Here is a 19,922-nt window from a genome sequence, read left to right on the forward strand (position 1 = left end):
ATTGTGCAGGCAGAGAAACAAATGAGTAGGCTGAACATATCCAGCACACAACCTCTGGCCATGATGAAGGGCTGGTGTTGAGGGGCGAGAGATGAAGACCCAGAAGACCAAGAGAGGGCATAGCTGACATGGCAGGGTTATACAAAGATTGAGAAGCTGTGGGAGGGAAGCTCCTGAGCTGGAGGAAGTTTAGGGGAGATGTGTGTGAAAGAACGAGGATGTTAGCTTGGCATGGACCCTGATATATATAGCAGGTACTTGTGATACTGAGGGAACCTGGAGGCCAGCATGTAGTTTGGTGTGCTAATAGGTACCGCATTTGTCCCTTCTGTCAGTGAGAAGAGAAATGGTTCCTCTGGCAGAAGGGAACTGGCTTCACAAATTCCTGAGGAATGCTGGTATTTGTCTAACTGCCAGAATTCGGAGACATGAAATTTCCTTTGTACCTGGCATAAATGATCAGAATATGAAACAGTTATATTGTAAACATAGAAACCTTTTATTCAGTTGTACTGGAAGTAGATTTTTTTTTCTTGCCGTGAATTAAAATAGTTCTTAGGTCATTCAACTTGTTGCTTACAAGTGTCACAGGGAATTGGAGAAAGTGTTAGAAACAGTGCTGTGATGGTGGGCAGGTTTTAGAGTCTTCCCAAGCCCCATATCTCTAGGACTTCTGATGTAGTTGAAATACTACTACTAGCAACACTAGCACAGGTTGGTTTGGGTGCACAGTGTCATGGGAAGAAGCATGCTACTGGCTAGAGCAGTCAAAGGAATTAGGAAGGGGTGACATTTTTGTTTCTTAAGACTGGGTGCCAGAGTAGCACATGACTTTAATTCCAGCACTCAGGAGGCAAAGGCAGGTGGACCTCTGAGTCCAAGGCCAGCCTTGTTTACTGAGCAAGCTCCAGGACAGCCAGGACTACACAGAGAAACCCTATCTTAAAAAAAAAAAAAAAACCAACCAAACAACCAAACAAACCAAACAAACAAACAAACACAATCGGGCCTGCATGACTATATTTGCTATTTCCTCCATTCTCTGTCCTTTGGAAACCCTAGTAAGCGCCTGGCCATAACAGAGAATCAGCGCATGGTTTTGCCATGAGTGAATGGTAATTGTTGATGTGTGTATTCGTGTTTGTGTGTGTGTGTATGTGTAAGATGGGGGTGGTAGACAATCAAAGAGAGACAGACAGAGACAGACAGGGAGTGAGCATGATTGACAGACAGTCCTGACATTGAACTTTGTTTTGTTTTATTTTGCTTCTTGGCATTCTAGAGCTTGTTTTAAACTCTGGTTGCATATAAACTTAATGTTTATAAGTTTTGAGGTTACAATAGTTCATATGAGCTTTAGCTTTCTTTGTCATACCATAGAAGACCTCTTCTTATATATTCTTCTATATTCATAGAAGATCTAGTTTCCTATTTTTATTCAAATGAGATCAGTTATAGGTCCTCCAGTGTAATGGAGTGATTACTGTCTGCCTAAACCTGCATTAACCTGTATGCATTTGCTTCATAGGATCCTAGAACAGGAAAGAAGTAAGCCTAAAATCTAATTTATTACACACACACACACACACACACTACCCCCCATCTTCTATAAGTAGTGGAAGAAATTGGTTTCCAGAAACCAAGAAATTTGTCAGAGAGTCTAGAATCTAGGAAATGAGCCTAAGGGGAGTTTTGTTTTGTTTTTTTCTCTTTCGTCAGCAGTCCCAGGATGCATCATCACAGCACTCTTGGCATATCTCCACCCATTGCTCACCTTGCCTCTCAAACTCTAGGACTTCCCTGGTTCAGCCACTAATTTTGGTTGCCTTTGAAGTCACCATCTAGATCTGGAAAATACTCTCCAAGAGAGATTCTCCCTTGTCCCTCAGTCTGAGTGTGTACCGAGCTCCTCCTCCTCTCAGATTCGTCCTCTGTTCTCTTGGTGTGTGTGCCTCAGAAGGCTCTGTAGCCTCTGTTACCCAGGCATTCTATTCTTGGGCTTTTGTTTGGCTTTAGCCCTCCGGAGGCAGTGATAGAAGAGTTAAAAAGGGGACAAAAGAACTTTTAGAGTATTTTTGCTCCTTGGCGCTTGCTGCTTTGTGGCCATTTGTCCTATAGCTGTTCTATACAGTGCCTGTGCTTCCTTCAGGCTCAGGGATACAGCTTCCTTGCTGTTCCTGAGTCCTTGAGTCCCACAGAATCTTTCTTCGGCTTGCTTAGCCCTGAATAGATTCTTGAAAGCAAAGTTCAAACATTGCATCACATGAGCCAGAGTCCTGATCTAACATAGACCTTTGCCTCTGTCCAGAATCTGGTTTCCCAAATGCTCCCTTAAACCTCTCCTACCTGCTTTTCCTCGGAGTCTTCTGGTGCCTTTCCCATCACACTTCTCTACCCTGTTCAGATGAGATGCTCGAGCCCAGTGGCTCTCAATCCCCCTTAGCTTCAACCCTTTAATACAGTTTCTCATGGCGTGGTGACCCCCACCATAAAATCATTTTTGTTGATACTTAATAATTTTGATTTTGCTACTGTAACGAGCCTTAATGTAAATATCTGATATGTAATCGCTGTGAAAGGGTCTTCTGGCCTGCAAGGGGGTTTGGACCCACAGGTTGAGAACCACAGCTCTAGATCAATGTTGAGCTCCTCAAGTTGATAGAAACTTTTAGGTCAGGATCAGTGTCTGCTTCACCTTGGCATCTCCAGGTGTCCAGCACATAGTCACAGAAGATGCCTAATGAATAAATAATTACTGTAACAGGATTGTAAAGCCCAGAGTAGTACATGTAAAACTGTGCTCATGACAAGACTTGGCATGAGAGAATGAAATGTAGAAGGGCTAAGACAGTTGTCACGGCCTGGTCTGTGTCACACCACCATTTGTTGTGATAGCCTCTTCTCCTGTTACTTCTTTAGTATTAAAAAAATCTCATCAATGTCAGATCTCAGCATTCGTGTAGTCTTGAGCAAGGTATTGTTTCAAGGGAAGCTGATATAGAACTTGCAGGAACAACTTTGTTTCAGTATTGTTAAATAAGCACACTTCAGGAATCCATAGTTATCATCCCCCCAGCCCCCGCCTCCCTTCAACATTTGCCACAAACCAAGCACTAGCTTGGGGAACACAATAGAGAACAATTAATTCAGGTTATCTTGGTAGACTTCTGACTAATTAAGTTGGATAATTTTGTGTGTACTTTGAGCAACTTTAGCAGAACTGTGTTTCCTTCCAGTGGGCATCCACTGGCAGCAGAAATCAGTTACCCAAAGACAGCTTTGGCAAATGCAGTTCTTAGGGATGAGGCCAAAACAGTTATGGAATCTATCTTTTTAAAGGTGGCTTTGTTTTGTTTGGTCTGATATACAAGCCTTTGGTATGAATAGTTTATCTTGCAGGTCCTCTTGTGTGTTAATTTGCCAGCTTGAGGGCTGTACAGAGTTCAGGTCACATTAGAAGAGCATAGTGTGTTTGTTTAGAAAACTTTGTATTTAGAAACAAGTTGTTAGGAGAATTCTCAATTCTTGCTAAAATCCTCAGCTGTGGACTTAGACAGTTAATGCCACTTTCTCCTGCTTACACACAGAGCAGATTTCCAGGAGTTTACCTAAAATGATTGCCTTTGGTAGATCTTTAAGAATAGACTGAATAAAATGTTGATCCTCTGTTTGTTAAGGAGCACATTTTTTCCAATATGACAGCAGGGGCTGTTTTCAGGGCTTTTGTGCTGCCTGGTACTTAACCTTTAAGTGATATTACAAATTTGGCTATATTTATTTTTCTTGGAACAGGATATGAGTTTCAGAAATACCCAAGCAATGCCAAGTTTTGTTTTGTTTGGGGCATAATTTAGGATTTCGTAGATAATCTTGAATAATACTGGTGACTTTGCATATAAAACTTTGAAAAATATGTATAAGTTATGATTTCTGAAAATTTTACATTTTTATAAAATAAATACTTAGAAAAGTTAAATATGTCAAACTAAAGCTCTAAGAGTCTCTTTTGATTTCCTTCTTTCCTCTAACAGGATTTCATGGGTTCTTTCCCCCTTGTGTTTGATTTCAGGGAAGTAGGAGGGGGGGAGAAAGAGATAGAGACAGACAGACACACAGACCCGGCACAGGGCAGACCTTTTGAGAACATAGCTTACAGCCTTATAGAGGATAGTGGTTAGGCATACCTCTATTCCCAGCACTTTGGAAGCAGAGGCAAGGAGATCTGAGTGAGTTCCAGGGGAGCCAGAACTGTACAGTTGAGACCCTGTCTCCAAAACAAAACAAATACAGCTTACAATGTGAAACTAAAATGACGTATAAAATACACAGTTTTTATACCATTCACGTCTGTGAGGTCAGTATCAGTGGTGACATTTTATGAATGCCTGTAAACTCGTGTTTCCGTGATTTTTAATTTTTTTTTAAAAGTAATTTGCTACATCTGAATCTTCTGAGACAACTTTACACATCTCTCATAAATGACATGTGTTACAAAAGGTTGATGAAGAAAATAACCATATCGCACTTGTGAGAATGATGGAAAATTTTGCAAAGAGGCTTCCCCAGGCAAATGCAGCTCGAGGGCTGCTCTGTTTGTAAACTTCAGTCTTTTGTTCATGTGCTCTAGCTGCTCTTTATGTAGTTTTACTGAAGAAATTGGGAGAATTTTTTGATAAAAGTTATGTTATTTTTAATAGGGAAAATCCTTATACCCCAAACTTAAGGTGTTTTATTTTTAAAAACCATATAACATTATGGAGTCTGTATTTATATTTTGTTCTGACAGTGAAAGAGCGCGTAGAGTTTTATCATGAGCATTAATCCAGCGCGTCAAGTCGTGATTTTAGTGCTGGCATCTGTACCTGATTGTTAATTCTGGATTGACCTGGTGAGGCTGCCCATTTCTGTCACGTCTGGGTGAACAGTTTTTATTTTGTAGTTCATTTTTCCTTTAAGAACAAGACAAAAGCTTAAACATTAAACTATTTTCTGCACAAATGTAAAACTAGAAACAGTTTTAGTGGCTGTTTGGAGTCGTGTCTAACCATTACAGCTGGGTGGAGGGGCGCCTTCTTTACATTACTCGACTCCTGGTTACCAAGGTAATTTTTAGATATGACTTACATTTTGTGCTTTAGGTAAATAACTAACAGTTTCCTGCACATCCTCGGTTCTTTCTTCTGTCTGTTTCTAGGCTCTATGTTGCTACCTTTTGTTTATTGCTTTTACAATTTTATATCATCCATTATCTTCTTCAGGGCTTCATCTTACTGTTCCTTTTCTTTTCTAGAAGGAATGTTACACTTAATGAGTGCTTGTGTCTTTTTCTTGATCGTATATTCCCTAAGAAAAACCACATGTGGCTTATAGCATTAGTCATCAGCCTTCTATTTTCTGTCTTTAAAATCTGTCAAGTTGACTTACCTGTGAAGTACTACTGTGTGGACCTTGGGATTACAGAAGTGAATTCTGGTTCCCAAGGCTCCAGATCTAGAAAGGAAATTGAATAGCTACCATCAGATTACCTGGTCCATCTTGTTACTGAGGACGTGGGCAGGGCCAGTGCCTGTCCTGACCACACAGGCAGTCGGTCTGTCAGGATTCAGAGCATGCTCGATCCTTACTGCTGTTTACTCAGTCCCACTGTATCACCCCTCAGAGGACTTTCAGACTACAAGGTCAGTGTCCTCAGGCTGCAGGCTCTTTTCAAAAGTATAGTATTTTTAGGTTTTGAGGAGCTGGGGGAGAGGAAGCTGTAATCAGAATATGTTGTATAAAAAATTATATTTTCAATAAAAAAAGAAAAATTCAGTAGGCCCTTGTAAAATGGGTTCAGTGCCAGTCTATCTCACACTTTTTTCTTTCTTAATTTCTTTTTCTGTTTTCTTTTCTTTTCTTTTAGACATGGTTTCACTTCATAGCTTAGGCTACCCTTGAACTTTCAGCTGTCCTCCTGCCTCAGCCTTCCAAGTGCTGGGATTCTAGGCCTGAGCTTACCTTATAACTATTTACAATGCCATAATGATGAAATGAAAAAGAATAAGTCTGTGCATAACAGACTTTATAGTACTGTGAAATTTTTCCAGTGTCTTATTAATGGTGAATACATAGTGTTAGTATTGCTTATTTAGAATTATGAGAAAAGACCTTTTAGGGGATTCTTGGGATGCACAGAAGTTTCTGGTAAGAAACTTAAGAGCTACCATGTGGATAAGAGAAGCTAATTTGAAATCATATGTAGCTGTGGAAATATGCCTTCCAGAAAATACAGTGGAGAAAGAAGTTCAGCACTATGCCCAGTTAGTTTTATGAGTATTTAAAAATGTATTGTCTTGAATCCAGATGAATTGATAGTTGAAAATTATATCTTTGGGGTTAAAAATATATAGAAATCCTTACCTTCAATACTCCTCAATAGCTCTGAGTCCTGAGCTGTAGCTGAAGCGGATGGACCATGAGGGCTATAAATGTTTCAGTTAGCCAAGGATAGCATTAGTGCTCTTCACATAGAGTCATGGACACGTGAAAATTACTAAGTTGTTTCTTTGTATACTTTTTTGTTTATATAAACTTTTGAGTCATCTAATAGGAAGGCAGAATAGTGTCATTTCTCTTAGTATGCTAGCTTAGTTTTCTAAGAAACAGAAAGGCCAGGAATTTTGGCATACTGTTTGTTTTTAACTTGTCACTTGCTCACATCCTTATTTCCCCTGTGTAGTTACAGGTTTCCTCTTAGTCCTTTGCTTGATTATTGATACCACACTTGCAGCATGGTAACTTTCTACTCTCTCTCTTCTTACCTTTATGGAAGATCAGTACCACACTTGCTTTTTTCCAGTCTTCTGGTATCTCTCCAGTTCTTGAATTTTCAAAAATAATTGTAAGTGTTTAAATCGTAAGTATTCCCTCTGCTTCTTTGATTGGGTGAGAGGTCATCGCAAATGTGTCATGCTCCAGTTGTTAACAGAGACTTTGCAGGTGCTTTTATGTTAATTAAATTGCATTTGCATAAAATTTCATTAATTTTAAGGTATTTGTTTTGCTAATTAGAATGCCAATATTCTTACTTATTTTTATTAGGTGGGTTTTTCTTTGTTAAAATTTTAAGCTGTTTTTCCCCTTTGTAGTTTTACTACTAATAATGTTCTCTATTATTTTAAACTTTCTAGGAAGACTTGTATGAACAATTTATTTCAAATACATAGATAGATAGATAGATAGATATGTATTTAAAACATTTTTTTTAAAAAGATTTACTTATTTTATGTATGTGAGTAAACTGTCGCTCTCTTCAAACACACCAGAAGAGGGCATGGGATGCCATTACAGATGGTTGTGAGCCACCATGTGGTTGCTGGGAATTGAACTCAGGACCTTGGAAGAGCAGACAGTGCTCTTAACTGCTGAGCCATCTCTCCAGCCCTAAACAAATTGTTTTGAGGAAGGAACTAATGTAGCTCAGGCTAGCTTTGAACTTGTGAACCTCCTGCCTCCACCTAACAGATGCTGGGATTCTAGGCTTCCCTTTCTTTTGTGGGGAGAACATATTTTCTATTGTATACTATTTTGTACTGTTTAAGAAAAATACTGCATATAGCAAGCTGTCTGTCATTGTTTTGAGTTTGTGTTACTACTCGGTCTTCCTCTCAGTCCTCTCTCAGTTCCAGCTACCCAGAAGCTCCTTTCTTTCTTTCCTTGTTTGTTTCCTTGTTTGTTTTTCGACACAGGGTTTCTCTGTGAAGCCCTGCCTGTCCTGGAACTCAGTCTGTAGACAAGGCTGGCTTCAAACTCAGAAATCCACCTGCCTCTGCCTCCCAAATGCTGGGATTAAACTGGGATTAAAGGCTACCCATAAGTTTCTTAATTATTGATTCTGGGAGGAAGACCTTAAGTCACCTTTGGTCACTTTGACTCTTGTTATTAGTCTGTCACTGTCAGCAGGAGTTATTTTAAAAGCTTCTACTGTCTGCTTCAAAAGTCTTACTAGGAAAGTAGCCAAAGCAAGCTATGATTTGCATGTACCGTGGGGTTTAAGGGCGCCCCTCACAGTGTTCTTTTTAATGGGAGTGGAACATTTTGTTCTCTGTTTCATGTCCCACCTAGAATCATTAATAGGAAATTGATTTAATTTGCCAACATGTTAGTTTTTAGGTGTCTTCTAAGAATATTAAGCTAGTCCTGTATTTTACAAATTAGAAAATACTGATTCAATTTTCTTATTATATCATAAACCATTTTGTATTTGTTTCTCTGTAACTGCTTTTAAACTTTTTAAAAATGTGTTTTAGTGTTTTGAGAGAGTCTTGACTGCCCAGAATTCTAAATCTTCCCTCTACATGCTGGGATTATGAATGTTTCGTTAAAACATAAAGTGAATTCCTGTACAAACTGACATGTAATAAACTGAGGTACATCAGTATAGTCAGCCAGAGAGCAGAGGCCCTGATTACCAGCACTGCAGTATGGTCACTTCAGTTACTGCTGAAGGACATGAACAAGAGAAGAAAGGAAAGGGGGGAGAGAATGGAAGTACAGAGATTGCAGGCACATGGGTAGCAGCAGTTGACAGCTGGTACAGCTGGTGCCACATGCATGCAGCTGGTACTGAGACAGTCCTGGAGGGTGCTAGTGAGTGAACGGCACAGTTCCTGTCTTCTCTGTCTTTCTTCAGAGAAGTCAAACAGTAACGTGTACAGTGTTAGATAGGGCAAGTGCAGAGTACTACCGAATGCATCTATGTGACTCCTACACTGCTCTCTAGAAGTGTGAAACCATAGTATTTCAGAGTCTACCCTGTTTCCTTTCAAAAGAAGATAGACCATACTTGTTTGGGAACAATGTATATTCTTAGTCTTGTTTAAAAAGAAATCTCTAGGACCAGCAGGATGGCCACTGATGCAAAACCTGATGATCTTATTTAAATTCCCAGAATCTACATGAAGGAGAACAAAACTGACTCCCGGAGGCTGCTTTCTGACCACACATGTGTAGTGTTGTGTGTGTGTGTGTATGTACATATAAATGCTCAATAAATAAGTGGTTTTTTTTTTAATTTACTAATAAAGGACCAGTATGAATAAGTATAATGTCTCACTGTTCTAATGTTGGCTAGAAAGAAGAACAGGTATATAGTACAGTTTTTTTTTGTTTTGTTTTGTTTTTTGTTTTTTTCGAGACAGGGTTTCTCAGTATAGCCCTGGCTGTCCTGGAACTCACTTTGTAGACCAGGCTGGCCTCGAACTCAGAAATCCGCCTGCCTCTGCCTCCCGAGTGCTGGGATTAAAGGCGTGTGCCACCACGCCCGGCTTAGTATGTGCACATAAACTTGCTGATTCATATGCATACAGTGCCTGGGGAGGCTAGAAAAGGGCACAGAATCTCCGGGAACTTAAATTTGGGGGGTGGGGGGAGGAGCAGCTGGCACTCTGAGCCACTGAGCCATCTCTTCAACTTTTTTTTTTTTTTAATATTCAGCAGGTTTTATCTCTTTTTTTAAAAATATTTATTATATGTAAGTACACTGTTGCTGTCTTCAGACACACCAGAAGAGGGCGTCAGATCTCATTATAGATGGTTGTGAGCCACCATGTGGTTGCTGGGGTTTGAACTCAGGACCTTTGGAAGTGCAGTCAGTGCTCTTAACCACTGAGCCATCTCTCCAGCCCCCAGGTTTTATCTCTTGCCATTCATGAGATACTCAAGGAGAGACAAGATGACTCAGAGACTGGGAAGATAGAGTCAGTGACTGATAGTGAAACTAGTGGTAATTTTAGTGCATTCTTAGTCAATTTAAGAACAGTGTTATTGCTGTCACCTGTTGATGCTATGATGAATTTGTACACATTATACCATTGGTTGTAGATGAGTTGACTGTAGAGGGCCTTTAAAGCACATCTGCACACTTCTGGATGGATGTGCAGGGGAAGTCAGGCCAGTGACTTCTGTGATTTTAGGCTAATGAGTTCCATTATAAACCTCCTATAAGCATTCCAAAAAGAAAACTGCATCAGTGAGATGTGTGTCGTGAGGTTGTGAAGCTCGGTTGCTTCTGCTGGGGAAGGGAAGTCGTGGAAGGGTCTCCAGGGGGCTGGGAGGACAGTGCATGGGACTCAGCTGGGAAACAACTAGGGTGATTTCTGAAGAACTAACTGAGGGAGGGAGGGTTCAGACTTGAAGTTTAAATATTGTTTCTCTCCTGTAGCAGAGTTTTATTGATTTGTTTAAAAGGTTCTGTTAATTAATCGTTGACAGAATTCTAAAAACTCTAAATGAATTTAGAAGAGGAAATTTTTTTAAAGATCTCTTTTCCTCCTCTTGTGGCAGATTCTTCAGTTTACTCTTGATTGTGCAGTTGTTCTTTCAAACTGCCGAGTAAGAATCGTGTATTTACCTAATGCTAGCTGGGTCTTGATTGTTACATTATTGCTAATTAGGCCATTATATTCTTGAAACAAAACAAAACCCAAGCCAGGCCTCCTCCTCATTCTCAGGTGTATAACGTTAGCAGGAGCTCGTCCTCCTGTGAAGGGTGATGTGTGAACGCCACTCTGCTCAGCAAACAGTTGTAGTTCTCTGGATAGCTTTAAAAATGGAAGCGTTTAGCCTGGTGGAGGTGGTCCAAGATGTTTAATCCCAGCATTTGGGAGGCGGTTGCAGGCAGGTATCCTGTGAGTTCCAGGCCAGCCTGGTCTACATAGCTAGTTTCAGGCCAGTCAGGATTGCATAGTGAGACCTTGGCTTAAAACAAACAAAACCTAAAAGAATGGTTTTTACCATGAATTTTTTATCTGGATTATGAATACATTGATTATAATTTTTCTCAAATGTTTTATATATATATGTAAATTATTAGGAAGGGATTTTTTTTCCAGGCAGTTTCTTTATTTGCATATAAAAAGCAAGCAAGGCAAGATTTATCAGCTTTAAATTTGAAAAAGAAAACAATTACAAGATAAATTGGCTTTTCTTACCATAACAGATGTAATTTTTTTAAATTTTTTACATTTTGTGTCAGAATTTTAATTTTAGTTGAGGAGGACAGCAGTAAATAGTAATAGTGCGCTAGTGTTTTAGTAGATGGAGTGGCTGCTGCTGCAGGAGGAGGAAGAGGAGGAGGAGGAGGTGGTGGTGGTGGTGGTGGTGGTGGTGGTGGTAAGGAGACAGGCTCTGAGCTGAATTAGAACTAGGAACCAGATTTGCCAGTCCTCACTTGCCTGGGGTTGTGAAATTGGGTTGTGTCCTGCTTTAACAATAATGAAGGTGTTCCGTGTGCCCAGACGGGATGTGGGATGACACCAAAGAAACATCTGTGTCAGCTCTCTAGATGGTGAATATAAAAATGAGCAGTTTATGTTGGCCAAAGGCAGGGGAGACAGGCCACAGCTGAGTTTGTTGAGACACACCCTCCATCACTCCTTTAGTACAGTTTTGTGGCCGGGTGAGAGAAGTCTGCTGCTGGTAGGACAGCTGTGTGTGCCGGTAGACACCGAACACAGGCTGGCAAGGAGGCATGCTTCATGGGCTTCATCTTTTACAACTAAGATTTGTTGTTTGGTCAGAGATGATTAAAAACTCAAAATTTCTTTTGATGGGAATCAAAACAGGAGGCTTAAGGTCTTTTGGGAACTTATACAAAAAGCAGGATATGCCATTGGTGAACTTTTAAAGTGAGAGAGAGATGGGGCATCTAAATAAATAAACATTTACACCCTGTCCAGAGTGTCGTGTTCATGCCAAGGGTGACAGCGAATAGGAAACTTGATGAGGTGAGCAGGAACTTGAGGAGGATGCAGTTGAAGGGCTGTGAGGATGTTTAGTTGTGAGCTCATGATTCTCTGGTTGTAGTCTCCCTGGTGCTAGGATTGTTGATGTCTGCCACTGGGCTCATCTCTTTTAAAGTTTTTTTGTTTTTGTTTGTTTGTTTGTTTGTTTGTTTTAATAAGGGTGGGAAACTTGTGAGCTGATGGAGTGGATTTGGAATATATGGACCAGTGAGTTAGCTCAGTGGGCTAAGGCAGTTGCTGCAAAGCCTGAGTTGAGGTCCCAGGACCTGCCTTTTGGAAGGAGCTAACTGATTGCCATAGCTGTCATCTGACCTCCACAGGATCGAGCCCTCCACCCCCAACAATAAATACATGTAATTAAAAAAGAAAAGAAAAAGAACAGGAGGTTAACATTCCAGGACAAAAAAAGATTGGGGGGACGTTGGAAATGGCCTAGGGGTTTTATATTTTTTAGATAAGTGACTGTGGTTCTGCTGGAAAGTGGAGGGAGTTGTGTGGCTTTGTGGTAACCGAGGGCCAGGGAACCCTTTCCTTTGAGCAGCAGCTACATGTGTAACTGCTGAGAGAGCTTGCGGCTGATGACGGAGGTTGATACAGCACTTTTCCTGGAAATTTTAGCTAACTTACACAAACGTGCTTGCATAAATACACTGTTTTGAAAGTTGAAAGTACTCATTGTTGTTAAGGATGGGAGAGTTTTCTGCAATACTGTGTTGCTGGTGCACTGACAGATTATTCACTTCATTTTTCTCTAGGGTTTGGATTCAGGATTCATCCCCAGTGTCCAAGACTTTGATAAGAAACTTACCGAGGCTGACGCGTACCTGCAGATCTTGATAGAACAATTAAAGGTGTGGCACGGTGTTCTGATGTACAGTAGTAAATGTTACTGACAGACTTAGAAGACGTTACTCGAGGGTAATTTACATCCTTCCAGCAGCTTCAGCAATTTCTAAAGTTGATTCTTTAAAGATCTTTTTCTCTAATTGTATTGATAAATTTATGATCTGTACTTTTGATTATTGAGGGAAAAGCTAAATAGGATATTGTAAGGCCTTGGCTTCACTCTTCCTTTCCTCTTTGTCCCATTTAATTACAATGATAGGTCATGGGAAGAGAAAGAAATCTTCATGAACTTAGGAGACAAAGCAGAAAAAACTCTGGAGTTTAAACAGATACTTTAGGCTACTGCTACTCTTGTATGGCTAGTGTCTCTAACCCCAGGCCTGCGAAGATCACCTGTTTGAGGCTAAGTGTATAGTCCACTACATAATTCCTGCCAGCCTAGGCTACAGAATAAGATCCTATTTTCAAAATTAAAAAATCTTAAAAAAAAAAATCTTATTGGAAGTGCTAGGGAGAAGGCTCCATTGATATGTAAACATGAATGTCTGAGTTGGTTTTCCAGCACTTGTGTCAAAACTGGGCACAGCAGTACATGGCTGTAACCCCTTCCTAACACACACACACACACACACACACACACTCACATACATGGATGCTGCACACATTTTTTTAAAAGTTCAAAAAGTTATGGCTTTAAAGATAGATGGCTCTGACAGTAAAATCACTTGGAAAGAAAGAGGCCTAGCACCTGTGTAACAAGGCAAGCATTGCTATACACGCCTGTAACCACTTCACTGCAGGACACTGCAGGACCGAGACGGGCAGGTCCTGGGAGCTTGCCGGCCAGCCAGCCTACCTATAACAGGCTCAGTGAGAGTTCCTGTGTCACAAAGTGGAGTGTGGTAGAGGAAGACACTGATCTCCTCCTCCAGCCTTCACATGTGCACACATATGCACATGCATTGCAAACATAAACAAAAATTACCTTTTTTGGCTGCAGTCCTACCTACCATACCATTTAGTAGCGTTATCATTAGCAGGTCACACTCATTCACACAGAAGAATGTGATTTGATCCAGAGCCTTGAAAAAAAAAATTATGCTGTGTTAAAAATGCATATGTTAGCCACAGCAGAAATGTTAGAAACCGAGGTTTGCTTTTCTGTTTAGTAAATGTACACAGTGGGATAAAATATCTTTCTACTAAAATGTCTTTTTCATATCCTGTAGCTTTTTGATGACAAGCTTCAAAATTGTAAAGATGATGAACAGAGAAAGGTAACTTCTACAACCTTAATTTTACTTAATTTTTTAAAATTCAAAAGTCTTTTTGGGAAGGTAGTGGAACTCCATCAGTATTTTATTATAATGATATTGTCGGAGCCTTGGGACCTAAGGTGGGCTTCAAATCCCTGTGCTGGGAGAGTGAGGCAGGAAGATCGGGAGTTCATGGCAGGCTTGAACTACCTAGCAGGATTCTATAGAAGATGAAGCAAAATGGATGAGGCATGGAGGCACGTGTCTTTAACCCCGGTACATGAAGCTTTGTGAGCTTGAGGCCCCCATCTCAAAACAACCAGAGTTCAAACCTACCAAACCAAAACCAATATTACTGTTCTACTATGTACTACTGAGATGTACTCTCAAGTGGTGTTATCTAGCAAATTCTCATTTACAGTGTGATAATTCAATAAAAGGATAATATGCAGGTTTTAATATAAATCTGTTTTTACAAGTTTTAGATATCTGGGAGTAAGTTCTTCTCTATCTATGGTGTATTGAAGGTAGAGGGTTATTACATTTCTAGGCTCACACCACTAATCCCAGCACTCAGGAGGCAGAGGCAGGAGGACCGCTGAGTTCCAGGCCAGCCTGGTCTACAGAGTTTGTTTCAGGCCACTCAGAGCTACACAGGGAGACCCTGTCTCAAAATACAAAAACAAACAGAAAGCAGGTAGGAGTTACCAAGCTTCCATTTAGTGACTGTATGAAGAGGATGCAGAGCGGGCAGCAAGAGCAGCCTCCTGCTTCTGTCAGTTCCCAGGGTTCTGTGGGTATTTATAGCTGCCATATCTTTTCTTGCTCAGTTCCTGGTGCAGAATTTTTTTATTCTTATTGTTGTTTTACTTTAGGGAAGGTGATTTATTTTTAAATCATGAAATCTGTAATAAATATAAAATCTGTTTTTAGGAAAGGTGTAAGAATGTTTTATATTTTCTTATAAGTCTTGAATTGCATAAATTTTATGAGTGTTTATCCATAAACTATATGGAATTTTAAATTTAAATAATGGATTTAGATTGAAAACAAAAAGTATTTCCTTCCTATCTTAGTTTTACTGACTTAGAGTAGTATAAGTAAAATAATATTTTAAATGTCTAATTCCTAAAAACAACAATATTTCTTTTTGATTCTCATTATTTTTATTTAAAACTTACTTTTCACAGAAAGTTGAAACTCTCAAAGACACAACAAATGTAAGTTATATATTAAACTCTGATGTCAAATTAGAAGCTGCTTTTAAATGTCTCTTTCTTTAACCTACTGCTGTTAACTAAGAGCAACCAATGTCTCAATTGTTATGGATTTTTATGAGGGTATTTAAGAATTGTGCCAAGGATTTATTATCCCTGTGGTTGAATTGACTACGTCTGCCATCTTACTTGTTTCTGCTCTTACTTCTGTGGTATCTTGGAACAAAAGTGTCTTCCATGTATGGGAAGGTGTGATATCTGTATTAAAAGCAGTGAGTGATGGAGGCAGAAGGATTGGGAGGTAAAGGCCAGCTTCAGCTACATAGAGAGTCTCAAGCCAGCCAGTCTCAAGCTGGAACATTTTTGAGACCTTGTCTCAACAACAACAAGAAAGAGAGGAAGAAAGGTAGGGAGGAAGGAAGGAAGGGAGGAAGGAAGGAAGGGAGGAAGGAAGGAAGGAAGGGAGGGAGGGAGGAAGGAAGGGAGGAGGGAAGGACGGACAGACACAGACAGACAGACAGACAGACAGACAGACAAAAGAAAGGGAAAACAAAAAGGATGGTATGTATAGGTCACAGTTCCATACCCGAGATACTGAGTTAGAAGTGTCTCTGACAGATCAGTTGCACAGACATAAGATGCATGCAGGAGAGGAACTCGGTTGTAAATAACAAAATTCATCTGTTTCTTAAATACCTTACCATGCAGTTTATGCCTGCGTTTTGACCAGTGACTGAAACTGGGACATGGGACTTGGAGGGTTAGAGACATACCTGTACACACTCTCACCTTTAAATACAGGATGATTCAAGCTCCCTTAATCCTTTAAAACATACTTTTAAAGGAGGTTTTAAAAAGTATTTTAAATTTTAAAAACTATTTTAGATCTGCATGTTATGACCAGGTCCCTCATTCTCTGTCCTGGTCTTGCTGGAATTAATAATTGGGTTGCTGCTATTAATATAAAGAATTGAAGTCTAATCAGACTAACATATCTTTCTCTTTGAGAGAATATTTAGTATAAATCAATGTGATGTTCCTTAACAAATCGTAGAATTGGTAATAAATAACTTCTTGTCACACTGTCAGCAAATTAGAACTCACCAGACACACAGAAGAGGGTATTTAATATGTAGACTTCACTCCTTTGTATATTTGAATGGATTTTTAAAATTTATAAGCTCTAATATTATATAACTTTTATTTTCAGCAAGACTCTAAAATCAGTGTTTTGTCTTTATATAGAGCATGGTAGAATCAATTAAACACTGCATTGTGTTGCTACAGATTGCTAAAGTAAGTAAATTTTACGTTTTATTACCTTACAAAGTTTATGACTTTAAAAATTGCATTGAAATTTTTTTTAGTAAACAAAACACTCAGTTCTGAGGCAGTTGTGCAACCTTACCTTTCCACAGTAGCTAACTTGTGGGACGTGTTGTATTGAACAGCTCGTGTGTTGGATGTTATCACACACACGGTTTCCGTGCTCTGGTAATCATTGCTCTAGGCTGGGAAGGCAGAACCCATCCTTTCCTCTTCCCCGTGACTGCAGCTTACATGTCTCACGTACTTCTTTCTTAGAAACCAGGAATTAAGCTTTAGCACAGTTATTTTTCTTATGCATAGGAAAGAGTATAATAGAGATATTTTTGAAATTTGTGTTTGACACAGGTTTTTGTTTGTTTTTGAGGAATATACTGAACTACATTGTTGAACCACTCGTTAATTATTGTTATTCAGACAAAATGGAGAGTGAATTGTTGTGGCTAAAAATAGTAATGTATATCTACTTTTTTTGGAAGCTTTTTGGTATACTGAAATATATAGGCCTGGAATTTTCAGAAAGCGAAATGCACTGAGAATAAGCACTTGGTAAAAATCCTTCTGCCCACCTTTGTATTTGACATCTGTGCATCTGCCTCAACTAGTTGTAGAAGCAGGCAGGGAGACAGCACAGCAGGCAGGCTTGAGAATATTTGATGGCCTGTTTTGACAACAAAAGAAAACTGGGTTTTGTTTGTCCAGTTACAAAATTTCTCTTTTACCTCACATTGCTGGAGACACAGCCTAGGACACAGTTGGAGGTATGAAATTCAGGCTAAGTTTTTGGTTTAGTTTTTCTTGGATCTAAGTTCACATGACTGCATTGAAGGGCACTCACAGATTTGGAGGGGTTGGGGAGCAATTTCACATTCATCAAAAACTGTATCTAGTGTGGTGATGGAGGAACAGTTTAGATTTGGGGGCCAGTTTGGGTAGTCTCGAAGTCATTTGGAACTTTAGATAGCTGAGACTTTGTGTCTAGGCTTCTCCTGTCTCAGTGTCACATGCCATAGCCAAGAAGCATCTTTTAGTTTATTACATGAAGTGAAATGTCCTGTGTGTGCAGCAGTCAGAGGCCAGCCTGTGGGAGTTGATTCTCTGGCATTCTGTCTTCTATTATGTGGGGCTCTGGTCGTCCTTTACCTGCTGACCCTCACCAAGAATGTTTTTGGCGTTCTCTGACTTTGAACTGTATTACAGTTAGAATTTTTACTCAGTTTCTTTCCCACCGTTTCCCGTAATTTAATATTTTGGTCCAGGTTGGCAGGTTTACTTTCCGGGGATTTCAGAAAGAGTGACTTTCTCCTTGTCAGTTCTAGAAGGAAGTTTTATGTTGTTAACACTTTTTGTTTTTGTACAAGCAGAACTTTCAAACCTGTTGGCACCCTGTATGGCTGCATGTTTAAGCTTAGTGTCAGTGTAAATCAGTTGCCTGCTCACACACCCTTGCTTTTCTTTCACATGTGGAGATGACTGCCTGGCATTGAGCCGCCTGTCTCATCTCCTGCCTCAGCTTGATCACACTGTTTCATAGCAGGGGCCTTTGTTGTCTTTGTTTTTCTCTTCAGAGGAGGCCAGCTTTCCTCTCAGTTTCAGGGAACTTTGCTTCTGTTGGGTGGCTCCTCTCACAGGGTAGTCACACTTCAACTTCATTCAGATTTCTGCCACACAAAATGTCTTGACTATCTGTATCACAGTAGTTTCTTTTTCTTCATATCTCGGTATCACTGCCAAGCCTGCATGATGTGCTGTGCTTACTCACACTTACTGTGTTGAACCTCTTGTCTCCTTGAATATGCAGTGGTCTTTATCCACTCAGACTTTGATAACAGAACATCATAGAAATTGGATTAATTCTGGCATTCAGGAGTAATGCTCTTCCCTTTTCAGTGGCTGGTGAGGGACCCTTCTCGGCCTCGAGGCCCTCGCCCTCTGCCTTGAGCCTTGTCTCACAACCTTTCTGTGGTTGTGTGTATAGAGAAAAAGATTCTCTGGTTCTGTTTTTGGCTTGCTTGGTTTTGTCGCTTACATTTGTGTCCGTGTTACCCTTGATTGATGTTTGCTACAGGAGGAGAAAAGGATCTTCTGAATGTCATGAAACTTGGAGTAGATGTTAGAATTTACATACGTATATTATTATATATAAGACATTTCCTCATCAGAGCAGAATGATCTCTTTAACCTTTTTAAAAATACGAATGGTTTAAAAATGCTGAAGTTTATAATTCTAGTCAAAAGTTCTCTCAGATCAGGAGGTGCTCATGCTTATTTGGGTGGCATATTCCCAGATATTGATCGTGCTTATGTATTTAGACAAGTGACAGCCCTTGGGCGTGTCACCATGTGCACCCATGCTGTGCTTGAACTCAGTAGAGTCTCTGGTGTAGGAGTCCTAGATATTTTGCTTTAGAAAACCCTGATCAGCTCTCCAACATAATAGACCAGATATCTATAGCTTATTATAGGCAATAAAGCATTTAAAAGGCTGTATGCTTGTACATATTTCACCATACCTTAAAAGGCAAATGAGCTCTGATTATGAATATCCCATTAGATAGCATATATGAAAGAAACATTTTGAGGGAAATTTTTCAATTGTAGTTTAGGGTTTATTTGATCATATAAAACCCAGAAGTGCTAGATGTTAGAATTAAGTAGTTGTTTTGAGGCAGGGTCACATGTAGCCCAGGCTATCCTCAGACTCAGCTGAGGATGAATTTGGTGACCTGTGTTCTACTTTGCCAGTGTTAGGGCTACAAGAGTACGCAGACAAACACTTTGTGCAGTGTTGAGGACCAAACCCGGATTTCTTGTAAAGCTGAGCTATGTCCCCAACCTCTGGTTTCTGTACACAGAAGTGTATCAATGATAACAGTAATCTCTAACCAAGCACCTTTAAATAGTTAATGGTTTGTTCCTTATTCATCTATCCCTATGCGTGCAACGGCCCACTCAGGTCAGAAGAGAGCATCAGATTCTCTGAAACTGGAGTTCTAGCGGATGCTCAGCACTGAACCTGGGTCCTCTGGAACTGTAGCAAGTGCTCTTAAGCTGAGCCATCTCTCCAGCCCCGGAGTACCTACCTTGAAGATGGCTCACTTACGTAGCTGTGAAGTTGTTGGGAGTAAAGTTCAGCTCCTCCCTGTATTGTTCTCTGTGGCTGCCTGGAACTCTTGATAGTCTATAGGATGCAAGAAGGCAAGGCAGGTTGTAGTGTTGGAAGTCATGCATTTAGTAAGGATAGTCACGAAGGCCCACGTAAGTTCAGCAGTAGAGGGGATATATTTGCCTAACAGCAGACCCATTCTTGGCACATTTGGCCTTCTATATTTCATATTCTTCATGTCAAAAGTTTGTAATCTGAGCAGGAAACCTGATTTTTCTTTCTCTAGTTCTAAATGATTTCTATTTTTAATTTTTCTGTATTAGCATTTCTGAGACTTTAGAGTGTCAACTGTGTAGTTTCCTCAGTTGTTGACCTATGGAGGAAAATA

At 40.0% G+C, this 19,922-nt stretch overlaps 1 protein-coding gene across 13 annotated transcripts in view; it reads left to right on the forward strand.

Moving 5' to 3' along the window:
* The window catches only part of Osbpl9 (oxysterol binding protein like 9), a 142,837-nt gene that overhangs the window by 92,729 nt on the left and 30,186 nt on the right, over positions 1 to 19,922 (forward strand). For 8 of the 13 annotated variants that reach the window (XM_021159244.2, XM_021159245.2, XM_085839099.1 and 5 more), the window contains 4 exons: positions 12,539 to 12,634; positions 13,859 to 13,906; positions 15,076 to 15,105; positions 16,348 to 16,398. In XM_021159244.2, coding sequence (XP_021014903.1) covers positions 12,539 to 12,634; positions 13,859 to 13,906; positions 15,076 to 15,105; positions 16,348 to 16,398 — 225 coding nt within the window. Of the gene's footprint in view, positions 1 to 6,811; positions 6,881 to 12,538; positions 12,635 to 13,858; positions 13,907 to 15,075; positions 15,106 to 16,347; positions 16,399 to 19,922 lie in introns of all 13 variants that reach the window. The other 5 variants (XM_029476196.2, XM_029476197.2, XM_085839100.1 and 2 more) reach the window with 1 other exon arrangement.

The sequence above is a fragment of the Mus caroli genome, unplaced genomic scaffold (genome assembly GCF_978045245.1).
Source record: "Mus caroli unplaced genomic scaffold, Mus_caroli_1 scaffold_6, whole genome shotgun sequence".
Taxonomy (NCBI): domain Eukaryota; kingdom Metazoa; phylum Chordata; class Mammalia; order Rodentia; family Muridae; genus Mus; species Mus caroli.